Consider the following 26375-nt stretch of genomic DNA (forward strand, 5'->3'; position numbering starts at 1 on the left):
TTCAGTATTGAAAAAGCGTGCTGACCGCCCCCTAGAGGTCACATTACAGGTTGTTTGAGGCTCCATTTAGTTGAGGTTGGAGTGAGACAAACATGGCATGAATCAAAATGTTTTCATCTGAGAAAAGTTAATCACATAATAAACATGGATTCTTAATCATTTAGTTGGAAAGACCTAGTAAAGCAAATCAAGAAAGACCAAAAAGCAAATCCTGTGAAGTGATGGTTGCGTTTTATTCTTGTTGTACAGACACAATTCCATAAGCCATAAAAAGAATAACAAATGGTAAATTTATGCAATATACATGTTCTATAGGGAAAAGAACACGTTGCCCCATCATATTATAATTTTTAAATAAGTTAAACAAAACAGCAGGATGTGGCCGCCTATCGTTCCTGTCACTTCCGGCTACCATCTTTGGTAACTAATGAGTTAGCCAACGAAATAAAATGCTACGCTATCAAGACAAAAGAGGGGAGTAAAATTTGTTCAACAAGTTTGATATTTTGTTCAGGCTGAAGAAACTGAAGGGGCTTTGAAACTGTGGTAAGTGTTAACAAACTCAAAAACAAATTCCCACAAGCACAAATCTTGAATACTTTTATGGTTTAATTATTCAGTTTTGAATGTGTAATATATCACAATTATATATTATATTATATATTATGTATTATATATACAATTTATATTATAAAAGCGTCAAAGCAGCCTAATGGACCATTTCCAGAACACACATCATGGAAACGTGCAAAGGTCTTTTTCCAGTTAAATGTCTCCTACAGGCTTAGCGGGTGATGGAGCATGTTAGTATAGAAGTCATGGGAGTGGCAATACTTACCGGTGACAAAACTACTGATGATATCCTGAATTAACAGCAGAAGCTATACTTTGTATAAATGTTCAGTAATATGCACTAGTAGTGAGAGACAACTAGACCATACCAATTTGGTTCCTATTAATATTCTGAGTTTTCTGAAGGTATTTAAAAAAAATGGCTACTTTATTCTTATATTATCTTACAAGAAAATAATGATTGCGATTTTGACAGCTTTTCCTGAATTATTGCAGAATTGATTACAGTCTAGAAGTTGTATCTAATTTCAGTTTATTCATAACCATAAAATGATTTGCTCTGTGCTACAAAAGGCTTGAATCTCAGGTGCCCCTCTCAAACAGGAATGCTCTTTATCTGAACTGAATGCAGATTATGATAATGAGTGCAGGTTCGAACTGCTATTGCGATCTTGATGTAAAGAGAGGTCACTGAAGCATTTTTTTGTTTTTGTTTTTGTGTTTATATTTAGCATTTGCTACATATGAAAAATGAATAAGAACAGAGTTACTTAATAACCAATTATTCTGTATTGGTTGCAGTTGTATCCTTATATATCCCTATTACTATTAGTTTCTCATCGGTGAGCTATTTTATTTCTTTGTAACATTGCTGCCATCTAGTGAAAAAAAGCCAACCTGGCTTTTTTTTTTTCTTGACGATTGATTTCTAGGTCATTAATGATAGTACTGTGGAGCATTTCTCTTTAATTGTTAAATAGTTGTGATGAAGAACTATCCTATTCAGTTTATGTAATGGGAAAAATGGCTAATTGAAATTAAGTTGGGATTGTGTGCCACTTAAGTGAAGGTGTATCTGTGATTAGTTGTGCTCATTGTTGTTATGTTATTCATTTCTCCCCTGAGACAAAACTACCAAGACAGCTTGCCAGATTTGGGACTTTCCCTCCTGTCAATGGTGCAATCATACATTCTGGCTCACGTGTCTATGTCCAATACATGCATTAGACCTTCCCTCCCCTTCTGATTTTAACTCTGGACAAATCCTCGAAAACCAGTGTTGCGCTATCCTGCTCAAGAGCTAAAGGGACCAAATACTGACCTGAAGGATCAGGGCAAAGCCTTTGAGTGGGTGGCTAATTCCCGCTTTAGCCCTCATCAGCTGTCCTCTGGGCAGGAATGGGACCGTGAGCGATAAGACAAAGCTAGACCCATCTGGCAGAAACTATAACCCCAGTTACAAAAAGTTATGATGGTCTGCAAAACCTAAAATCTGAGACAAAAAATACAATAATATCATTTAAACCCCATATTTTATTTAAGAAAATATTTTCACATTTTTATATTTTAATGCTTTGGTTTGCTTTTTGTATTTTGAATGTGCACATTTCATACATCTGCACAAGTCTTTCCAAATGTTACAGGTTTTGGAGAAACACATGCTACCATTCAGACAGTATCTTTTTCAGCAAAACAAAGAGATGGCATACTCTGCAGCACAGCACCACCGCAGTGTATTAGAGAATGTAAGAAACCATTCCCAAAGTCCTGACCGGTTGCCAGTTAAAAACATTTGACATTTTATCAAATAAAAAATATGGCCAGGAGGCCATAAACCAAAGAGCTGGAATCCTATATTGAGCAAGGACAGGATAACATTTTGGCTTTTAAAACTTGATCTCCTGAGTTACAAAATGCTTTTAGGGAGTTGCTTAAAGAAGACATGAGGTAACACAGTGCTTCTGGACTCTCTTCTGTACAAAGATAACAAATGCTATGTTCTATTTGTACAGTTTTAATTAGATATGGGGTTTTGGATAACAGGTTTTAAATTCAAAAAAGTAAAGTAAGCATCAGATGTTTTGGGGGGGTTTTGGCTTCTTGTCATTGGCTATCAGTGGATACAATCGATGACATTTCATTACTTAACAAGTGTGGACAAAACATAAACTTGAAACTTAAAAGTGTTCACAGCTAATGACTTGAGAATAACACAGTGCAGTGTATCTAGTTAAGTAAGTAAAATTAGTGTAACTTTTTCTCTTCTTTAAGACCTCTCTTTTGAGAAATGTAGCTTTCTGATGGATTAAACAACATAATTGTGTCTTCAGGTTTCCAGTTTGAAATCTCTGTGTTGTGTGAGTGTTGAGTTCTGAATTTTGCCATTGATGAGTTAAGCTAGAAGTGTGCAAGTAGCTTTGGCTAGGCTGCTGAATAAGACTGCTACAGCGTGTGCATCAGCTTGGTGGGCTTTGTCACTTTTAGCAATCTAAGGAGTTAATCCTACTTCCACGAGGAACAGGTATTGATTTTGAAATTTGGGGAGTTTCACCTGTTTGCTCATTTTTGGGTCTTGGACCCTTTTTTGCATAGGTGTCTCCAGCATCATTGTCTTTTTAGGGTTATTATTGTGTGGTGGATACCTCTCTGTGACCCAGTATTAATGTTCTAACCTGCAGTGACCTTCCTAGAAATGTAACTACAACTTGGTGTCAATAAAGCCAGCTTGATTATAAATGCTGGCAACAGTGTTGGACACTTGCATAGGCAATGTAGTAGGTGAAATACAAATTTGCCACAGAATTAATAAATTATCCATTACTACAACATCCCTGTTGATGACATGACAGTCTCAAGATGCTATTTTATTTATAAGGTGGTGTAAATCAGCTGTGGTGTAGCCTGACACCTTGGAGCCTATGCAAGTAGTTAGCATTGGTATAGCATTTCCCTTATTATGCTCACATTGGTGCCTGCTTTTTCTCTGTTACAGTAAGCTAAACTGTGTTGCTGTTGCCTTTGCTATACACCACTGCATTAACTTGATGTACAAACCTGTGGAACATACTCCAATTAATTCACAATCATTTTATTTTGGATAGGAAAAAATACAAATCTATGAAGAAATATCATTAAAAATGTATTTATATGTATTGTGAAGCATTGTTTATTCCTAAAGCGATACAAAAACGAGTCCCTTGCATCTTCTGTTACTTACAGTGTCAGTGACTCGATTGCCCCCTGTTGCCCCAATTCAGAAGTAATACAAGATAAATTGACACTCGGCCCAATTTCATCTTTACTTGAACACTGATCTGCTGCTGTTTAGAGTGGTGGCCTAACCTATCTGTCAGCCCTAATGGAGCCCAATATATAGATAAGTGTGTCTTGCCACGAAAATCAATATCGATGTGGCCCCTGATGGTTTTTGAGTTGAAGTGCTTTGTTTTCTGCCATTGCCTTGAAACAAAGAGGCTGTGGGTCCGTCTATTAACAATTCCCAGTCAACCTTGAGACAGACTTGCAGACTGAGATAGAGGTAGAAATAGAAATAGACAGATGGAGTGATGGTGAAGGGTGGCGGCATTCGCGCCGACATCACTAGAGCATTAGATTTGGTGGAGGATAGAAAAGCACCATCAATGGACCACAGAAGGCCTTCAAAGAAGAATGATGACAGTGATGGGGTGTAACAGAAAGACAGAATGGCCAAAATAGTCTTTCAGTGGAGAGGAAATTATGTCATGTGTGTTTTGCTATAAAAACAAATACAAATAAATGTCAGTGCTAAAGGAAGTTATTGACACAGTGTACATTTATTTAAATATGCCTTTATTGATAAAAAAAAAAAAAAGCAAGTTTCATCTTGCAAATTTCTAATTCCAGTTATAGCCCATAGCTGCTGAAAATAATATGCAATCCGAGTTAGGTACAGTTTTAATGAAAATGTTGAATGTTGGTCTGTTAACATAATGACTGCATTTTATTCTTTTTCTTTTTTATACTAATTAGAATCTAAAAAAATGAACATAAATCCTAAAATACCTTCCCTTTCCAAACCACAGTATATATCAGTCAGTCGTTCAGCAGTGTTTTTCTCTGTTTTTAATTATAAACTCTGCAAAGAAGAGAGTTGCCTCTAACTGTAAAGAAGATAAGATATCATCCCTTTCCAAACCACATTCAACTTTAATTTATTGACCATTCAGCCCATTTGAGTTTATTGCCCTCTTATTTCTTAGAATATAAATCATGGAATCATAAAATTTAGACAAAAATAACCACAGTTTAATGTAAAAATAATCAAAATAAAATATTTAAAATGATCACAATTAAGGGTTGTTTAGTGGTGCAGTGTCATGGCAGTTACATGGCAGTTCTTTGTACTGTGACACATTAGTTATTTATATCAAAAGGAGCTCAATGTCCGTTTTTTTGCTTAAATCTTGAAATTATGTGATCATGAAGCCTGCTGCACTGAAACTGAGACAGCTGGATGTCAAAATACAACACACTGATGGGAAAACCTCAAATACACTAATACTCTATAAGAAAAAATGGAAGATGATTTTTAAACAGCACTGTCCTTTTACTGTAAAAAATAGCTAACAGTTACTGTTCATTTCTCCTATAACTACCTCAAGTCAATGAAATTTACAATGTTCACATATATAACTGCAATAGTAACCTTAACCCTCTCCTATATGAAACATTTAATAATTTGATGAAAAGGCTACAAAAAGGCATCTACACCAGTTGATACATGGGAGGAACAAAAGAAAAAACAACTTTTCTACATAGCAGCGAGCCTGAGCAAAGCAAATTATAGTGACTTAAACATTTCAAACACAAAAATATGTAAAGAGCTAAAATATATAAAACTCGCTGAACTTACTAAAATTAACATGATAATATAGAAATAGTCTCAAAAGTTTTGCAAGTGCAAGGAGAATATGAGTGATCTTTTGGTTAGCTGACACTGATGAGTTTATTCTGATCTATCACATAGCCTGTATACTATGTGATGAACAACAATTAGATGTATTTATTTTTTGAAGTTTCAACATTTAACTTAATGCACAAAACAATATTTGGGGTAATTCAGAAATGCTGTAATCATAGTATCTGCAGCAAAGGGTCATAAAGACTCCAGAACTTACTACTGTGTGAACCGACCAAAGTAATTACTGCATTTAGATCAGTGGGAAAGCCATCTGTAAATAGGGTGTGGCTCACAGTTCAGATTTGATGACCTTTATGCTTGTGTACTGGTGTAATATCTAAAGAAAAACAAAAGAGTAGCTCTTTATCTAAGATTTATCTCAGTGCATGATGCCTGAACTCTTTACACTTGCAGTGAGAGGATCCAGTGGCTCTTGTTTTGTTGTGGAAAAAAAAATAATAGCATGGTTTAGATCCACGTTTCCCCTTAGAGGAAAGTGTCACAGATCGGTATGGGTTATTCTTTTTTCAGAATTATAACGCCCAGATCACTGAATGGCTTGATGAATCAGTCAAGTGTAAAAATGATATGCCTTGGCCTGTATAGACACTAGGTCTTAACCTAATTTGATGCCAAGGGGACTATTTAGACCGACATGTCACTGATAACAATATTACAGTTGGAACAACATGCCATCCCTCCAGCAGAGTCTCAGAGACTCAGTGCCGAAATACTGAAGCTGGTTCTGGACCACCTTGCTAAGAAACATGGTCAGTATTTTTTTATTGTTAAACTGCCTCGGCCATACTCATCTGAGGAGGCATACTCTTCTCATAAACTATAATGATGATATTTTTATGTTTTTAAACTTTGCGCTTGATATTTTTTGACTTCTCAAACAAACGTATACATTTCTAAAAGCTTTTATTTTTTTAATGTTTCATTGCTGAACAGCTGATTGTACGCTGTTTCCATTGAGCCATGACTCTGGGCCCGAAGTCTGGGGTAACGTTGTTGGTTTAAAAGATGTACAGCTTGACAGTGATGGACTTGAGAGGTGCACAGTGGGTTGCATTGTTCCAGTGGCAGCAGCAGACACCATGGAACACTCGTAACCTTTGTTGTGCTGGGACAGTTTTCCTGACTCATCACTTTCAGAATTGGCACCTGGAAAAAATGCGGAATTAAGCAGTTGGTAAAAAAAAAACTTGTATAAGAATGAATTTAGACTATAGTTAGAAAAATCACTGGAGTTGTTTACATATATAATATGAATAATGTAAGTTTCAGGTACCTGTTTCTGAAGAGCAGGATGTACACACAGCTCTCCTTGGACAGCCCATGGCAGGAATTACCTTCCCTTCAACACCATTTTCTGCCACAATGTAGAACTGCAGATTTATACATTAAGACGTTTGAGTTTTTATAAACATTAAAAGTTTTATGCATTTTTCTTTGGGGGGGGGGGGCAGCCTACCTACTCCCAGAGTGAGTGATGGACATGAATTGCTCTTGCAAAGAGAAACATTTCATATAATTCTGATAAGACATTGGGATTTAAACTGCAGTCTTTAATGTTACTTTCAAAGCGAACAAAAATGTTATGACTGCTGGGAACTGCCATTACATATTTACTCTGCGTAAAAAGTAATTTGTTACACCACTCATTCCATTACTTTTACATTGATCTGAGATGCTTTGTAAAATAATTACAATTAAACCCTAGGCTACAGTCCCATACACTGACATAAGTATGTATTAGGCTGTGTGATATGACCAAAATCTCATATCTCGATATAGGACATTTCTCACCCCGATAACAGTATATATCACAAAATAGTGCTCGACTTGTGTTAAGTGTTTTCAGCTGGGCATCATGTACCTGGAGTCAAGTGTTTCGACCGATGCATGAAACTATATTTTTAGATATAAGTTGCAACGGCCGGCATTTTCTGTCCCCACCAGTCTGTGGTGGGGACCGGTTTGCGGCATAATTTGCAGAGTGCAGTTTTCTGGTAGGTGTCAGACTTTTCATAATCAAACCATGTCCATGCTACAGAGGTAGCCCATCGTTTAGGAATAAGGTCCTCGATTTGTTTTGACTCGTCCTTCTGTTTGACCAATCTACACAAATGATAGCGTATAATATGAAACGATAGATGTTTTAATTTCGTCATCCGCTATATTTTATCATATCGCACAGCCCTAGTATGTATCCTAATGAGGACACACTCGCAAGCTCTTCTTTTCAGTCCAACATCAAGGAGAATGCAAGGCATGTTTGACTGTTTTTTCTTTCTTTCTCCCCATCTGGCAAATAATTGAAAAGCCCACATAATGGAATTAACAACATAATTTTAACTGTCCTTTTTGTTACATTGATGTATTATATTACTGCATGACATAAAAACTGTATGTATTAATGACCGAGCTTTGTAATAATGGCCTTACCCGAGGAACAGTGGTAGTGGTTGTCTCTGACATGCTCTCATCCGTCATGCTGGTCTCACTCACATTATCCACTGATGGCTGTTTGTGGAAGCGTTTTCTCGTTCTGAAAAGTAAATATAAAATCTGCACAAGTTATGTATAGAATAATATACACATGGAGAGTTTATCTCACAGAAATATAAAAGGTCAGGTACCTAAAGAAGATTTATATAGGTTATAACAGAAGTTGTGTACTCAAATTCATCGTGATGAGAAATGAGTGTCTGTGCTGTGTACTGCCCTTCACAGCATCATTTATCACTGCATTATAAAATAATAATTTCACCACATTTGATTTATTTAATGTTTGTTTCTTAGCTTTCTGCATATCTCACCCCCTGAATGTTGACCAAAGATAATACATCTGAATGTTGTGATAGACCAAGCCGGAGGCCGTGTGTGCATTTACTCTACGTGCTCATAAGTTTCAGTTGTTTCTTTAGACTCTATCTTTGTGTACAGTGTGATTCTGTACTCTCTGTGTGTTTATTACAGGGGAAACCAAACTACCAAACTCAAAAACCGCACAAGTGCACCTGCAGTCAAGTGCAGAAGGCAATTTAAGGCAGAGCTATTGGCGGCCATGTAGCGTTTCCTTTGGGGTCATACCTCACCGGCTCCATTTTGTAGCTGAGAAATGACCTATTTTTATGTGTAATTGCTGTAGAACAAGCTAAACGAACCATGTAATTGAAAGCGTGCCACTTCCACAGGGGAACCAAGAGTGTAAACGTTAGGATGTAGTAGGTAGTGTGCTTTGTAAGTCAAAAGAGTGTAGAATGCCAAACAGCCTTGTCCATAAGCCAGCGAAACAACCATAAAACAAATCAGCTACTTAGAAACATCTCAGGTGGAAATAAAAAGGAGGAGGGGCCACAGTGTGTAGTTTATGCGTGCTCTTCACTCAGCTAACCACTGTTGCATGCTGTCATTTGTTCCACGTGTGATGTGCTCCCTGACCCCCTGCTGTCGTACTGAGAAACCGGCATTACACGCCTCATGCATCTTGGGTTTGATAGACATCTCTAAATGCTGTCAGCTCATTCATTACAGCAGCAGGTCCTCCCTGGTCTATTTTTTGACCATCAGTTAGAAAAAGCATGATAGTCCCTTAAGATGAAGACATGATTCTCATTTTTACCAGTCTAATAAAACCCATACAAATTGAATAGTATATTTAGTATGTTTAGTGAGGAAATAGTTAAATATTCATAGATGTTTTTTGTTTTTCTTTTTAGGAAGTCACTTTTGATCCTTTCACAGCGAATAGCATATCTTGATCATTTTGATTTCCCTACTTTCTTCCTTTTTTATTTTTTTCCATTGTCCTTATTCTTTTTTTACCCATTGTCTATTCTTTTCCCTTCCTTTTTCTCCCCTTTTACTTTTTGCTGCCTCCTTTTTCTCCTTTTCCCTTTTTTCTCTTACCCATAGCAGTAGGTGACACAGGCTGTGATAGAGAGCAAGGAAACGAGGACCACTATGCACGCTGTAATGACCACGTTCCTCTTCTTCTCCTTTTCAGCCCGCTGAAGCTCCAACCATTCCAGGTCACTGAACTGACATCGTTCCCCCATGTAGCCTGATACACAACTGCATGACAAAAAATCATATCCAGGAATCATTTTTGGTTAACTGCAAACAATTTATATTTTAAGACAAACTTGTTTAAAACACATCCAGTTACTTTATAATTCAAAAACGGTTACTGCTTAAGCAACTGCTTAGTTTTGTGTTTAAATGTTTGGGCTCCCTTGGCAAATTAAATGTCGTTTTTGAAAGACTGGATTGGATTTCATAGAACAGATACACAGGGAAGATTACAGTCACAGGTTTTGGAGTTATATGACATAAGGTTAGTGAAAAAAATGGAATTGACTGGCTTCAGTAATAATTCAGTTATTTTGTTTTTCAAATGATCCTCATAATCCTGAGAATCATTGGAAAACACTGGAGGGGGAAAAAAAACAGCTACCCCCTCAGTGTGCCAAGGGTACCCCCCGAGAACTCGACAGATCACTGAAAAGGTCAGACAAGCTGGTCCAAAAGTGTGCAGAACTGTCAGCATCCTGGGGCCAATCTTATCCATACCTAGTGCCAGGTTGACATTTCTGCCCACTATCTCAGAGACCAGATACCACTTGGGGGTTCTTCAACTCTTCAACCTGTTTGGGCACTCATAGGCAGTTGTTCTTTTTTGTTGCTAAATATATGTTTTCATTATAATTTGTATTAAATGTGTATACATTATCTGCAGCTTTCCACTGAAATTATGAAATATTTTTAAGTCTGTGCATTAGAACTCATAATTTACATTTTTGTTGATCTGATTTGAAGTGCATACTTCATGGACAGAAGTAGACTGTCTCTGCTGTAAACACTTTCGTGAGGCGTGGGCTTTAATCATGGAACAACAGTGACACCTGCTGCTTGTCAGCTGTCATAAAATACTTTTCACCTAAGTGTTCTTGTCTTAATTAACAGTGGGACTGCATGAATATATCTGAATATTTGAGAAAATATTTGATTATATAATTATTATATTTATATTACAATATTTAATAAAATTTGCCATAATCATATTTCTGTTTAAAAAAAGAGAGACCCTATTGAAGCAAGGCGCCAACAGCAGTATAATAGTAAAATAGCAGCGACAGTACAGAAGTAGCCAAGTATGGAGGTGCTTGGAAATTTTAAGTTAAACTATAAAATCACTGCTTAACACTTTAGTTTAACAATAATTAAAGTAATTTAACCTTGTAACTATTCAGCACCCTGCACAATGTCGCATAAAACCAAAGAATATTTGTTGTATTTTGTGTCTTGGGTCGATCTTTTTAACCAGTTGCTTAAAGCCGTGCATGTCCACCATGTAACTGCATTATTTCCATCCATCATCAGCTCTTCCTGTCATATGGAGTGCACTTAGTTAGTGCACCAGCAAAGATTGGTTGAGTCATTTGTTTACATTTAGGTTGCTAATATCAACTCCTTTGTAGTAAGGTTATACTTGATGGTATGTTTTTGCCTCTTTTAAGATACCTTTTTTGGTTTTCACCTTAAACTGTAACAGTTTTATTTCATATTTTTCAAATTGCTAGGTATTGTTGGATGTTGTTTAAGTCTTGCTCTCCGTGGGAAACAAGACATGGCTTGTTTCCCTGTTGTGCACACTAGGGGATTTTAAAGAGTTTTGCTCCAATACAATGGTATTATGATTTGACACTTATATCATGTAATAATTTATAATTGCAGTATTGTACATGATGTGGTATCGCACAGCCCTAATATGAATATCGTGAGCCCTTCTTTGAAAAACAAACAGTTATGAGGGGTGGGATGGGGTCATGGGTCAAGTAGAAGGACAAGCGGGTTTATTTACTTGCAGGCATAAGAGTCCAATTCAGGAAAGTAGAAGCAAACACCATGGTACAGACAGTAGGTCTCATAGGTTGCAGGACAACTCTCTGCATTTCCGTTGTGGCGTTTGGTGGTAACATCAGCAGAGGTACCAGGTGTCACCCATGGTGATGTGGACTCCAACTCTAGAGAGAATTGAAGATATAAGTTCATTAACTTAGATTCATTTTCTACTGCTTAAAAGAGATGGTTCATATAAACACTGTATTCAATCTAAATTAACTATCTGATTTCACAGATAAGATAATGATAGACGATGAGAATGTGCCAATACGGCCCAGGATATGTTAACAAAAGGAAACGATCACCTTGACATGTCTGCCCATCGCTGTAGTATCCAGCCAGGCACTTGCAGTAGTATTTCCCTGCAGTGTTTTGACATTCTTCATTTTTGTCACAGTTGTAGATTCCCAGGTTACACTCATCAATATCTAGGACAAAAATAGGAGCAGTAAGTTGTAACCTAAAATTTTACCAAATAAGAAGAATCATAAGCTTCGAAAAAATGTTGTGACATTATTTACTAGCTAAATAAAATGTAATTACTGTTTGTTTTTTTAAATCCTCCATAACCTGGCCTGGTACAGTGAAAAAAGTTAAGTTTTTATTAATTTAACAAAGTTGCCACACTATGTCTTTTCGATGCTTCCTACTTTGCAAACAAACTCAGCTGATAATCTCAAAACACTTCAACTGGTCTGCAAGGAAACGATAGGAGGAATTACTGGATGGTTTTAGGACTTTTTGAACATTTTGACTTTTTCCATTAAGGCTTATCTTGAATAATACCATTACCTTTACTTTCAGAGCAACCCTACCTCTGAATTTTATTTCAAAATCCAAAACTCAGTTCTGCTAGATCCCTGCTACTGTAGGTGAGATTAAAAAAAAGCTCACTTGTATCAAATGTAATCCCGTAAGCTTATTTCAGGGTCTGTTACCTCATCTCTCTAATGCATATTCCCAGTATAATTGAAGGTATACTCACCCACACATAACTGTCCATCACCTGTGAAACCTTCTTGACATAAACAGTTTGGGTGACCAGAATTCAGCAGGCATTGTGCATTCACATCGCAGCGGAGTGAGTAGCACTCATTCTGGTCTGACAGAGAGGGGGCATATGCAAACGTAACATTTAGGCTGGGCAAGATATTGAGTGGATAGAACGCCTTTCAAGGTGCACTGTTACCTGAAATCATTTTGTCGGTGAAGAAAGTTGGCTGGCTGCTTACATCAGTTGTCAGTGGCAAGCTCGCAGTATTAAATGTTTTGTTTTTCAGAGGTGTTAAATCAACTGATCCACTGTTTCCATATTCTATAAAATTAATACATAAAGAAAACATTCAAATTTATCATCACATTACACTGTGTAGAAAAGAACACAGGATACATCACCTGCTGTTCCATTTGAAGCGTCAACAGTCAAGCAAGTTTTTCCATCAGCTGATAGGATATAGTGTGAGAAACAAGAGCAGTGGGCAAAACCCATCTTGCTTTCACACACCTGGGAACAACCTCCCTTCAGGTGAAGGCACATATCTGCCCCTAAAAAACAGGACAGAAGTATAAGCCCAGGAATTCTTTAGAACTGATGGATGCTGTGTGCCACTTGTTTTTGTTATTGGCACATGTGTCCAATCTGCATGTATCTAAATATGCATGGCACTTGTTTTTTTAGATCATTGTAATCATGGTTGTTCCTCTGTACCTGGCTTAGCAAGGGGATGAACTACAACAATAGATGCTGGTTGCACCATGCTCCCTTGGATCCATTGCAATGTTTTCCCAGTCCGCTTATGCACACTGGTCAGCTGGTGGCGTTCCTGATCAGAGATCCAGAGCCTGTCTTCAAATAGTGCAAGATCAAAAGGTTGGCCTGGAACAAATTAGGGCAGACGGCAAGAAAATCTGAGTTGACTCAGTGATTCCAGGTGAGAGGCGCTTGTGTTCAGCTGTAAATGCAGTGATACTGGTTAAACTGGATTTTCTCACATTTGAATTGTGGATGATGCTATGAATGAGAAAGTTAACTTAAGAAGAGGTATACTTTTGCCATTTGAGTCAAGATTAGTAGGACAGCTGTACTATATCAGTTATACTTAGTATTAATTATCTGTCATATATCCTAGAGTAACTTATCATATATTAACTTACATATTCATTTTACAACAATGAAATTCTTATTCCCCATGCATTTATATCTGCTTTTTTAGATATATACATTTCACATAAACCTCACCTACTTGGTTCTTTGACAGGACTCGTCGATCTGAACCATCCAGGGCGGCAGTCTCTATTGTGCCTTTCCTCTGATCACACCAGAATACTCGGTCCTCTGTGAAGTCAATTGTCAGGCCAGTGGGCGACACAAGGTTGGTCCTAGCAATGACAGCACGGTCTCTCCCTTCCAGGGAGGAACATTCCACCACAGGATGGGTCCCTATGTCAGTCCAGAATAACTTCCTCAAAAAGTTAAAAGAAAGAAATAGAGAGCAAGTGGTACACAAAGTTATTAAACCACCTGTTTACAGTGCTTAACAAATTCTATTAGACCATCTGTGATAAAAAGAAAACAAAAATACAAATATTTTAGAAATCTGAAAAAACTGAACCGAATTCATGTCTTTAAACCCAAACTGGACTACTCTGAGAAGTCTTCAGTTGTTCAAGCATAACAGTCAACCTCTAAAACTAATTTTCAGGCATGCAAATAAATAACTGTAATTTGGCATCTTATTCAAAAAATAATGATGTGCTTTACTGCATTGTATGCTTTTTTTGTAAAACAGTAAATTTGAAGATATAATTTAATAATTTTAGTTTGGTGGTGGTCTAATAAATTTGTTAAGCACTGTATATACAAATCATCTATATCTTTTTGTGATATTCATTGTTACAAAATATTTTGTTTAAAATGTCATTAAAACATGACCTTTATTGGCCAGATCACTGTGAGATTATATACTCACTATCCATTTTGTTAGGTATATCTCTTTAACCAATTTTTAATGTAAATATTTAATATTTATTGTTTAAGAAACTCTTCATTTTCTGGGATTTCCCCACACAAACATCTCTAGGGGTGAAAAATGAAATTAAAGATGCAATTTACTCCACAAAATGGGCAACTGAAGACTGGAAAACAGTACCTGGTGTCTTGGTTTATGCAGCTACAGCCAGATGAATGGTCAGAATTTAGTGTAAGCAGCATGAAAGCATGAATCCATCCTGCCTTGTAGCAACAATTCAAGCTGCTTGTCGTGTAATGGTGTGGGGTAGTATTTTCTTGGTGCACTTTGGGACCAACTCAGCATTGTTGTCAACATCTTTTGCTGTTAGCCATGTGGCTCCTTATATGACCACAGCATACTCATCTTCTAATGCTAGTTTTCATGTGTCAGGGGCTTCGTGTGTGGATGAGAGGAAGGGAACCAAACGCAGGACTCACGGTGAGGGTTGATGGAGTTTATTATAACGAACGGATGAGCAGAGCATAAGATGACTGGCAGACTGAAATGACTGAACTGGCTGGCTGGACTGGACACACGTGCGAAGTAGACAACATCAATGACAAGACGGTGAACAGAAGGAAACTGAGGACTTAAATACCCTGACTGATGATGATGACGATTGGAGACCGGTGAGTACACAGCTGAACATAATCCGACTAATGACACAGGAAGCGGAACTAGAACATAATGCGCAGAGACTGACAAAGGGCTGACATCATAAAACAGGACATGTGTACATATGGAAACTAAACAGAGAACATGACTAAACTGAAAACACTGGGTCAACGACCCAGGAACCCTGACACACTGAGTTCATTGTACTCAATGACTTCTATGGTCCATCCAGTACAGCATCTTAGGGATGTGGTGAAATTGGAGATTCAAATCTGTAGCAAGTGTATGATGCTAACATACTGTAACAATATGAACCAAAATCTGTGGTTAGTGCTTCCAGCTTGGTAAAACTGTGCCATGAGGAGGCAAGGCAGTTCTAAAGACAAATGGGGGTAAAAAATCGGGTTCAAACTGGCAATAGCAAGGTGTACCTAATGAACTGACTCTGGTGAGTGTTAGTCAAAGTTAATCAAACTGCTTGGTAATTATTAATGTGGTATTTGTTGTTTATTGATTAGTCTTTAGTCAATTGTATTGGTGAAAGAGTGATGCATATGGCTATACTCACTTTGCAAGAGGATGAACTGCGATTCCTCTTGGCTTTTCCAGACCTTTTCTCACAATAGTTTCCCTGTGAAGTCCATCCAAAGTACTGCAATCAACAGTTGACCGCCTGAGGGGCAAAATATGTGCATGCAGAAGTTTAATTTCCCCAGTGTCAGTTATTTCCTGATGAAGTTCATTCAGATTAAAAGAGATTAAGAAAGCTGGGTGTGACCTAAACGATAAACTTTAGATAGACAATTGAATAGAACTAGAAAGCAAACATCTACTAACAGCAAATGACCAGCACTGTATGAAGAAACTGTTTTCATTGTGTAATTCTTACACACACTGCACACCTTTTATCCGTCCAGTACATCTTGCGATGAACCCAGTCAACTGCAAGCCCCTCTGGTGAATCCAAACCATCAGAGATGAGAATGTTTCTTGGGCCACCTTTTATGTCAACTCGCTCAATTGTTTTCTGGCTTGTACTTGCAAAGTACACCTTTAAATGCAAAATATATCATTTATGAATACTTGCATTTATAATATAAATATGAATAATTATATAATATAAACTGGAAGGAAAACATGTGGATCATTGTCCAAACAAGCATAATGAGGTAATAGTAAGGGGCATGCATTACAGTGCTTGTCCACTGGGTGACACTGCAGATCCATAGCAAAATCATTTCCTGATTTAACTCAATTCTATTACAATGAGTCATTCGACCTTATACTCATACTCTTGGAACGCTTTCCATCTTACATTGTTCTGGACAGGGTCATAGTCTAAAGCTACGATTATTCCTCTGGGCTCCTCTGCCAAGATTTGATCCACAGTGCCCTCAGGGTTAATTCTCCGGACATCTACTAGATTAGCAACTAGTAGATAAGATGGAGGTCCTGAAGAAAAATATAAGAAAATACAGTGTTTCGTGGTCAAATGCACTGCAGCTTTCACCTTGTGTTTTTTGACTTTTGCATTGGAAACAGATGCAAAAAGGTAGACGGTGTGTGTGTCTTTGTGGGCACATGTAGCTCAGCTATCTGCTATGCCATTGTTTGACTCACCAGTTGCAATGCAGTGCTTGCCATCTTGGTGGAGCTGGTAGCCAGGCAGACAGCCACACTCCCAGCTTACAGGGGTGACAGGGTTGCAGAGCTGACTGCATCCTCCTCTATCTGCAGATGAACAGCCTGGAACCATGAAAAACAATGTGGGCACAGCTAAGCTTATGAATTTGTTAAAATTCAACAGACCTTTGCTTAGTTGCAGTATTTACTCTTAACACAAAATTATGTTGTGTCAACACTGGTTCTGGCATCAGATTTCACTGTAATCCAGTTTATCCATTGCAAAATAAATCATATGCATAAAAAAGTTAATCATTTTAATTATTATATTCTAAACTGATGCAAGATATTGGCCCACAATAAACTGAAAGTATTACAACAGTTACTACACTGTTGCACATTCATCTCTTTGATCCATCTATCCTCAGTTTGACCACATCAACTCAACTCTTATTCATGAAATATTTATACAGTCTTGGCTCCAAATCACAAAGTAGGCACTGTATCTGCTGCTTAGTTTTTTGGAAATGAGCAACCAATATGTTCCATTAAACTGTCATTCAGTCAGTTGATAGATTCATGCTATTGTTCCTTTTCTTTTACTACGATGCTATAGTTAAAATGTAAACGTAATGGGAAACTGAATCCAGTATGTGTATACTCTGTATGTTAGCCATATACTATAAGGTTAGTGTTGTAAATGAGAATATTATTAACGCTACATTTTTTTACTAAGTGTATTTATATAATTTTTTAATAAAAGGTAGATTTTAGTATTGGAACATGGGGCAAAGTGGTGTAATACTGGCCATACCAGTACATGTTTGTCCATCCTCCTGTAGTATAGATCCCTCAGGGCAAACACAGACAGCACCATTTCCTGTTGACAGGCACCCATTGCCGCACTTTGTCATATTCCTTTCACATGGTATGATTTCTGTAATAGAAAAAAGACAGTTCTATCAAAAATAAAAACAAGAAATCTTTGATTTTTAACGATAAAATAACAATTAAAAAATCAAAGAAAAAAAATCAAATGGATTTGATTCATGTAGATTAACATAAAGATTACATGAACTTCAACTCAAACTGATGTGAGTTAATTACATTTTTTTACAGTCATTCATAGTGCCAATAAAGGCAACGTGATGCTCCATGTAAATAAAATAGACTTGAGTCTATTTTTGGGCCAGTAGACTGTGGATCAGCCGGATGGACAGCAAGCTTCTTAGCCCCTGTTCTGGTAAAATCCTTTGATGAAGTCAGCTCTAATCCTATCAAAATAGTGGAAAGTGTGATAAGAAAGTCAAACCCAAACACTGAGGGTGATGTAATGCTAGTTAAAAGGCACATGGGGTCTCCTGTACCAGAGATCCTGAGGTGAGTATGTACCAGTACTAAAAAGCAGTAGATAAATGTGACATTTAAGTTTTCTATGTATTATATTATAAGACACATGATTTACTCATTTACTCAAGTGTCTATCGTTTTATTTATGCTGCAGAATTATAAGAATAAAGTATGAATCGTGTAAAGATGTATCAGAGGACACAAGTGGCCATCATCATAAGTGAATCATAACACAAGTCATTTAAGTTTTATCTTACTGAGAACATTATCATTTATTGTATAATGTGATATTTTATTGCTGTTTTTTCTGCATTTATTTCATATATAGGTTTTGTACAGTAAACAATAGGATAGTTTATTCTTCTTATCATGGCTAAATTTATTTCAGATCTTTTTATAGTCTTCCATTAAACCTTTCAGTTAGGCCAGAAACGCTCCATGTCAACAGTGCATGTGGTAAAACTACTGCTTTTTCATTTTTTTGTCTTTATATAAAACAATTAAAAATGGCACTTCAAGTAGGTAAATAACTACAGTTCTTCTGTCGTCTGTGCAACCAAGTAAACTCTGTTGTAATCTCCATTGTCTAACCTGCTGCTTGGCTCTATGTTTGTTTCATACTGGACCTTGGCAAAGGTTGTCAGCTAAGCAGCTTAGAAAGACAAAGCTGCTGACCAGATATGTTCCCTACTGCAAATGTCACCTCATCATCTAATCTCATTGTCTGTGAACTTTTCCTGTTGTCTTGAGCATATTGCTGTGAGAGTAGAAAAGAGATTATGATCTGACTATAAAAATATACTTTTTTTAAAAAAGTTTTACTATATCTTGAAATTAAAAAAACAGAAACTATAAATGTTTGAAAAAATGTCAAAAAATCATCAAATTTAAGTCAAAATTACATACAAGTAAAAATAAAATTTAATAAAATAAAATCCAAGTTTATTTAACTAAATAATTATTTCTTATACATGACCTTGACAAATGAACTTTTAGCTGAAAGCCAAAAATAATCGCGTTATCGTGATGTCCTTTGTTCTACCTGATCGTCTCAGTGCTCTTAAATGTTTAGAAGTTGGACAAAGTTTCAGTGTTTTGTTTTGACCCAAGTGACCTAACACACAATTGTCAGCTCACATATATCTAGTCTGTCTTGAGGCCTGTGACCCTCAAGCCTTCTAGGGTCAAAGTAGTATCTGGTAGATAAATGCCACCTTTGACAGCAGCACAAAGAAGATCTGCAACCCAAGCTTTAGTCATGTTCAGATCTTGAATATACATTTTACTTGTTTTTTTTTCTATTTTCACTGTAAAACACATGACAAAGCTATATTGATATTATAAACATGGTTATACTTTACCTTGGCATGTTTTCCTGTCTGGTAAGAGGGCATATCCTTTAGGACAGGTACAGAAATAAGATCCAGGAATGTTCTCACAACCAAGCGAGCAGCCATGATTCCAGTGGGCACATTCATTTACATCTATGGTACACACAGACAAAGATGGTAATATTTTTTGCAAGTAGATGCTAATATTTATGTTTTCTGTGCTTTATATATAAGTCCTTTTAATTGTGGCTGTCCCCTGTAACAGTGATCCCTGCTAGTACTAGGTTTGGCCCCTTTGGGCTTCAGACATGCCTTAAGTATGTTGCAGATCTGTTGGCTGCACATCCACGATGCCAGTCTCCCAATCCACCACATCCTAAAGGTGCTGTTCTAAATTGAGACTGGTGACTGTAGTGGGCTTTCAGCTGAACTGAATGGTAATGTTTATGAAACTGATTTGAGATGATTTGAGCTTTGTGACATGTTACATTATCTTGCTAGAAGCAGCCATCAGAAGTTGGGTACATTGTGGTCATACAGGAATAGAGATGGTCAATGGTGTTTGAACAATGAAGTTGGTACTAAGGACCAAAGAACACCAAGAAAATATCCCCAATGCTGTTACACCATCCACAGCCTTGAACACTGATAGAAGACAGGATGACTCTATGTTGGCTTTCATGTTATTTATCCCAAATTCTGACCCTACTAATGTCATCAGATCAGGAAGTCTTCTACTGTTCAGTGTCTAGTATCCTTCTTTTCCTATTCTTAGCTGATTAAAGTAGCTTCCAGTGTTATTCTGACTAAAGTAAAAATGTGTTTTTGCTGGTGTATTTGTAACTGCCTTCTTATTTTAATACCAACCTTTACAGTAAGTGCCTTCCATACTGAGAACAAAACCTTCACTGCACTGACAAACGCCTTGGTCTGCCAAACTGGAACAGACGTTAACACAGTTGCCACCTTGGTCATCACAACCTGTTGGAAGTGATTGCTTGATACATTATCTAGAATATAAACACAATTCATTTAACTAAGAAGAACTTTAAATGTATGATAATGTTGAGCTGTAACCTGGAAATGGTGATAGCGGGTCTGCTGTTGGCTGATTAAGTGGATGCACGATCTTGATATCAACTGGAGGTTTACCCATTTGTTTTATGTTAACAACATGTGGCTCTCCACCAGTGTACTTGTTTACTTGTTTTATAACCCGAGACTCAGAATCGGTGTAGTATATGTGCTCCAGAAAAACAGATATTCCAACTGAATGAGACCTGATAAAAAAGAAGACATAATGAGTGGCTTTCAACTGGCTTATTTGATCATTTACATCAACACTCTGATCTACATTTTCTTTATTAACAAAGTTAAAGGATGAGTAACAAATTGTATTTTTACTAAATACTCACTGAAGTGGAAGATTCATGGTGTGTAGGGCGTTCCCATTGTAATCACAAGAGGCAATGGCACTTTCTCCTTGTGGCCCAAACTGAACCCAGAACAGTCTTTTGTCTACTCGGTCAATCGACAGTGCTCTCAGTTGTTCAGTTATCTTAATTAGTGTAATTTTCATCTGTCCTGTGACATCAGACCTTTGGATACTTGGAGACATCCCCCCAGATAACCAAAACAGAAACCTGCAATATGCATGTTTTGGGGGAAAAAAGGTTTTGCAATGAGCCTTTCCAAAATATTTTTTTCTGAAGTTAGCTTTGCATCTGTTATGAAATATGGAAACTTAGTTGCTTCCAGTAAGGGCACTGCTTAGACATTTCCTCATATGTTAAGCCTGCCAAATCAGGAGACTCATAACTCATTTTTGGTAATGCTTAATAAACTGTAGCCCAATTGAATTAAAGCCTGAGAGAAGTGTACGATAATAAGTTATGTAAAAAGCAATTTAAATATGCTCTTGGCACTTTTTAATCATGAAAAATGTTTTTAAATGAAATTATTCAGTGTTGCTTATCCATCAGGCCAAACTGAAGGGAAGTAAATTCCTACTGCTGTCCTTGATCAGAGGTATATGAGAGTCAGTCAGTCAATTTTTATATCATTTGATCCTTCCATATAGTATCGGAAGGATCAAATGAAAAACAGCAAACAAAACAAAAAACTGCTGTCATTATGACATCTGCATAGATTACCTATTAGAGGGGTCAACGCTTATAGAATTGGGCTGGGTCAAGTGTCTTAAAAGAGTCCTCTGTTTCTTCCCATTTATATCGATTCTCTTTACTTCCCCCTTTTCTCCACTTGTCCAGTATACGCTGTTCCAAATCCAGTCCACTGCGAGGCCAGAGATGTGTTTGTCATATGAATACAGTTTCTGCAAAAGAAGCATTCATAATTAATCATTTTAAATCTGCGGCTCTGAAAGTTTCCAGAACAATGCAGGATAACATTAACATTAAACAATTTAATTATGGTAATTACAGTTTCTGAAAGATCTTTTAAAAGCCTCCAAATTAGATGCTGTACTAATTAGGTTATTAAAAATTCCTAAATCATTAAAAGTGATCCTAAGCTGCTGGTTAGCTTTGGGGGTATTAAGTCTTATTAGCGCTGTATTCCATACTTTGACATTTCACACTATTGGGGACCTTGGAAGTTTCTTTGTTAGAAGATCAAAAATGATTCAGAAAAGCACATATAAAGCAGATCACGTTACTTCCATTATACTTGCAAAAATTAAGGAAAATAGGTCTGCTGTTGTTTATTTTACTGGTTTAAAAAATGTGTTTGTTGGGATTTTTAGAGTGACTTTTCTAAAGTGTGTGAAACGTTGGTCAGACTGTGAGCACATTATAAGTAGTTTTATGCAAATATTTGGTAGTTTTGTATCTTAACATTGTTATGGAATCTACTTGTAAATTAAGACAAAACACAAAAATAATTTAAATATCAAATTTTCTTGTGTTGTCATCCAAAGGATATACTAAGTAGTAGTACGTAAAATGTTTTAAAACTTGCAAAATAACCTGTCATTTTATAATTCAGCAATTTGTAATAAAATGGTGCACACCCTTTTAGTCTAGCATGGAAATAAAAAGGCTTTCACTAATAAGTTACACACACAGGAAAACAATCAAACAGAGAAAAAGTCCACTTACACTTGGGCACAGTTACATAATCACCTGTTTGTGTGCTCCTTTCACAGATGCTTTGTAGATGACCCCAGTGTGCCTGTCAACCCAGTAAACTCTCTGTTCTTTGAAATGAAAGTCAAGCAGGATAGAGCTTCCGACGCCAGGCACAAGCCTTCTGTGATTCTTGCCATTAAGGCCCATCCGATGAATAGCTTTACCATGGCCAAATATCAGGAAAGGCTGTGAAGCTTAGCAAATCATTACACACGTTATTAAAGTTAAACATTTACAGTGAAGATCATTTGAACGCCTTACTTCTGTAAAAATAATATCTTAAGTAAACACAGTTGTATAATGACTCAACAATATTTAGATTTAGTGACTAATGATTCTGTGAGGTTTACAATAACAGACTAAAATGCCATTATATAAAATATAAAAATTATATAATTGCAAACATTTAGCATTTTTAATTAATAGGAAATTCACAAAAAAGTCACAAATCACGCCACATTTTAAATTTTTTATAATTTTCACAGTGAATGAGCATATTTACTTTCTTATCTTAACCAAATAAATCCACAGTATATATAGGTAACTATGGCAGCATTTGACGTTTCAATAGCTCCTGCCCCCCTCTTTGTGTCGCTGCTGTTGTCGTTCAATTTGGCACATTATTTGATTTAAAAAACCTATTCATCCCTGCAATGGGAAGTTCAAGGCAACCACAGCTGCCTCTGTGTAAAACCTCATCCCTTAGCAACAAATAGCTTTTGCTTTTTCCTTTGACTCTGACAATACTCTGCAATGAATGAAGGGGAAGGCAGTTAGTGTCCTCTAAAAGGTTTTTGATTCAGGTCACAACATCACTCTGGGATTCTGCTGGGAAGTTATGATCAACAATGATATTTCCACATATTCTGATTTTGTATATTGGATGATTGCTGTGCATTTGTTGTCAGATAAATGTAGCTGTCCTAGAACTAAACTTTCTTTTTTTACTCTTGGAGTGAGCAATGACATTGGCAAGGTAATGACACTGTCATATGCAACCATAGACGCCGCTCTTAACTCTGTGGAATGAAGAAAACAATGAGCAAAACCAGACAAACAACATAATGAAATGTCTGCCATTGCTAATGAGTTGCTAGGATGCATCCTGCTGAATCACTGATTGACAAGTTCACTGGAAGGTCAGTATGATTCTTGACTCAGCTTTGTCACTTGGACTTATTTGTGAACTCTAACACAAAATATACTACAATTCATCAATTCTTCATTGATTTACTATTTTGCATTGATGTAACATGTATTTAATGGCATTTCAGATGATAATTCAGTTCACATAGTTACAGACTAGTTACCTATAAAAACAAAGAAATGCAAGAATATGAAAAAAAGAATTGTTAACTCTGCAATAAACATCACTATACAGTAACTAAAATGATTGGGCTAAATAACAATATACACTATAACATGAAATTGTTGAAAGATCTTGTCACATATTTGATTTTAGCTGAGGTGCTAGTATTATATGGTAGCACTGGATTTGTTGAATCAATAATGACTAGGTATTTAATTATTAATTAATTAATTATATTAACTAAAAAAATGCTATAATAATAATACTATTATATTATTGCTTGAAGGTCATGCCATACATTTTGTTTTACCACACAAAATAAATTAAAGTTACCATTTAAACGATTGCAGCCATATCACATACCTCTATTAGCATCCCCAAATACACGCTGAAAACAGTGATGATATTTAAGGAATATGTAGTGTAGTAGAACATAGTTTCTAGTTTCATGCACAGTGTTTGGGCAACAGATTTATGTAGCTCAGGTGAAAAGGTCCTGTTATGACTCTGCTTTGCACGTGTATTCCTAAAAATCTGTGCTGCCAGATCAGCGCATGATGTTCTGTAGCTGACTTCTGTTTGGTAGACAGGAGTGTTATTATTTTTTGGATGAAAATCACGGTACTGCACTTAATATTTTATGTCCTGCTGAGATGTGGTTTTTTTGGTCATCACCATTTGTATTTTTGAAGTAACGTCTCTGTGGTACTCCACAAAAACTCAACCTGAGATACACCCACACAAACACAGTCTGGCTTAGTACAGTGCCAAGTCTGCCAAGTTCACTTTGCTGTACCGCTTACTGTAGCATGTTTAATGCAAGCAACATGTTTGGTTCTACTTGATTACATTTTTTTTTAAACTAAGCATCATTCCAGTACTGAATAGCAGCTGTTGCATGAATGCTTTATATCCATGTGGAGTACAGAAGAACTTGTGTAACTGAAATTACAACCCAAGACACTAATTTCACTAATTTTTAGGACACAAAGTGTTATACAGTGAACAATCACACTTTTTAATATTAAATAAATATGTATTTGTAATATCTGTCTTTAAATCTAAGCTAGTTCATTTTCTATCATGATATGTATTTTAGAAATCTTTGTTTTGAAGTGAAAAGACCACACAGACAGCAGTACACTTCAACATTACTTCTTCCAGTACGGTCAGTTGGGACTGTTGGTTAGGAGAGGTTTCATACTCACCCGTACAGCTGCTGTTGCTCCCTGCTTGCAATAGGTGCTCATCCCAACATGTCGTACCGAGCAGCAAGGCTCCAGCGGTTTGCATCATAAAATAGATCAATATTACTGTTATCATTGCCTCGGGCATAATCCTGCACTTTGTCCCTGCTGGTCTTCTTCACTCTTTCTCAAGCATTCCCACTATCAGCACTGGCCCACAAAAATTCTCCAGGATTACGTACTGTAGGTTTGTGGACTCTTAGCATCCTTTGTCTAATGCTTTAAAGCTAGTAAGAGAGTGGAGCTTTACATACCCGTGGATGTCACACTAAAGGGAATGCAAAACCCTACTGAGATAGAGAATAAGGGGGTAATGCTGTCAGTGCAGTGTTGAACCCAGAAAAAAAATGTTTGGATCCTGCTCAGTCCCTACTTTGGGCCCCTGGGCTGCCAGTCTGTTTTGGAAGCAAAGATTGAAATTCCTAACACCCCCATGGTAAATTTTGCACATGCAAGTCCAGCAATGGTGCAAGATCTTCTAGAATTTGCAGTTCAGTGCTCCAACAGAATGTGGGATATTCAAGAAATGAGGCAGGGACGAAAAAAGGTCCCACATGATAACAACTTATTAGCTTTCTCCCCACCCCCTTACATGTGTGCTTTGTGAATGTAGATAGATATCTGTTTAAGATGGAGGTAGGCAGAGACAAGGAGACAGATGTTGCATGGAAAGTTGTCAGACAGAATCTTACAATACTGAATTTGTCATTTATTAAGGAACTAAATCAACCTTTGGTATTTTTGAGTCATTCTTAAATGGCATACATACAGTACGAGTGCAATTTACACATGCCGCATACACAGTAGGTCCTCTGTTTTGTGTCCTGTGTGTGTGAATGAAGAGTCAGTGTGTTATACTGTCATCTCTCGAAGTTCTTCTGGCTCCCAGAAGGAATGAGCAGAATGAGTAATTTATAGAGAACGGTGGAAGAGAGCAGATTATCCTTAAATTGTTTGTCCTCCTCTTGCCCAGCATGACAATTAACAGAGGCCAGGAACTACAACCTCTATTCATACCCAGCATGACTAGGACATTGTCAGGAACAACGTCCTCACTAAAGAGCAGCAGTATGATTTATAATGCTGAGAAAGTTGCCTTGTCCCCAGACAAACACACTGAAGGGCACTGACCTTTTCCCACAATTTCACCCTGGGAGGTAAGAATAAAAGTCTAATGTTCATAATTACTCTTCAGGTGACAGTGTGTTGGATGACAGTGACACATAGCTATGAATCATCAAGTAGAAACAGTATCTGGGACACGGTGAGAGTGTGGCTATTATAGCTGTATTAAAAACTAACTCCTGCTTCT

At 36.9% G+C, this 26375-nt stretch overlaps 1 protein-coding gene across 1 annotated transcript; it reads right to left on the bottom strand.

The window, feature by feature from the left end:
- Positions 1-6455: 6455 nt before the first annotated feature.
- On the bottom strand, positions 6456-25151 carry egf (epidermal growth factor). The gene is made up of 23 exons (XM_085366146.1): positions 25025-25151; positions 22502-22701; positions 21512-21693; positions 20774-21001; positions 20436-20638; positions 20226-20339; positions 19389-19511; positions 17492-17614; positions 16675-16800; positions 16370-16506; positions 15957-16105; positions 15623-15727; positions 13668-13891; positions 13137-13304; positions 12824-12973; positions 12618-12743; positions 12414-12530; positions 11734-11856; positions 11388-11550; positions 9434-9598; positions 7967-8069; positions 6810-6906; positions 6456-6682 (listed from the first exon to the last, which is right to left on the bottom strand). The coding sequence occupies exons 1-23, from the start codon at positions 25149-25151 to the stop codon at positions 6456-6458; spliced, it is 3480 nt and encodes a 1159-aa protein (XP_085222272.1).
- Between the last annotated feature and the right edge of the window lie 1224 nt (positions 25152-26375).

The sequence above is a fragment of the Diplotaxodon limnothrissa genome, linkage group LG2 (genome assembly GCF_057381915.1).
Source record: "Diplotaxodon limnothrissa isolate DT_005_m linkage group LG2, D_limnothrissa_male_GT1.1, whole genome shotgun sequence".
Classification (NCBI taxonomy): domain Eukaryota; kingdom Metazoa; phylum Chordata; class Actinopteri; order Cichliformes; family Cichlidae; genus Diplotaxodon; species Diplotaxodon limnothrissa.

Bases quoted from the DNA above. Each gene is read 5' to 3' on its own strand.
- egf (XM_085366146.1), bottom strand. From the start codon at position 25,151: ATGCCCGAGGCAATGATAACAGTAATATTGATCTATTTTATGATGCAA. The intron at 20,639-20,773 runs GTGAGTATTTAG...CTTTTTTATCAG, and splicing joins ACCATGAATCTTCCACTTCA to GTCTCATTCAGTTGGAATAT. The intron at 12,744-12,823 runs GTGATGTATCCT...TTAATTTTATAG, and splicing joins CGCTTCAAATGGAACAGCAG to AATATGGAAACAGTGGATCA.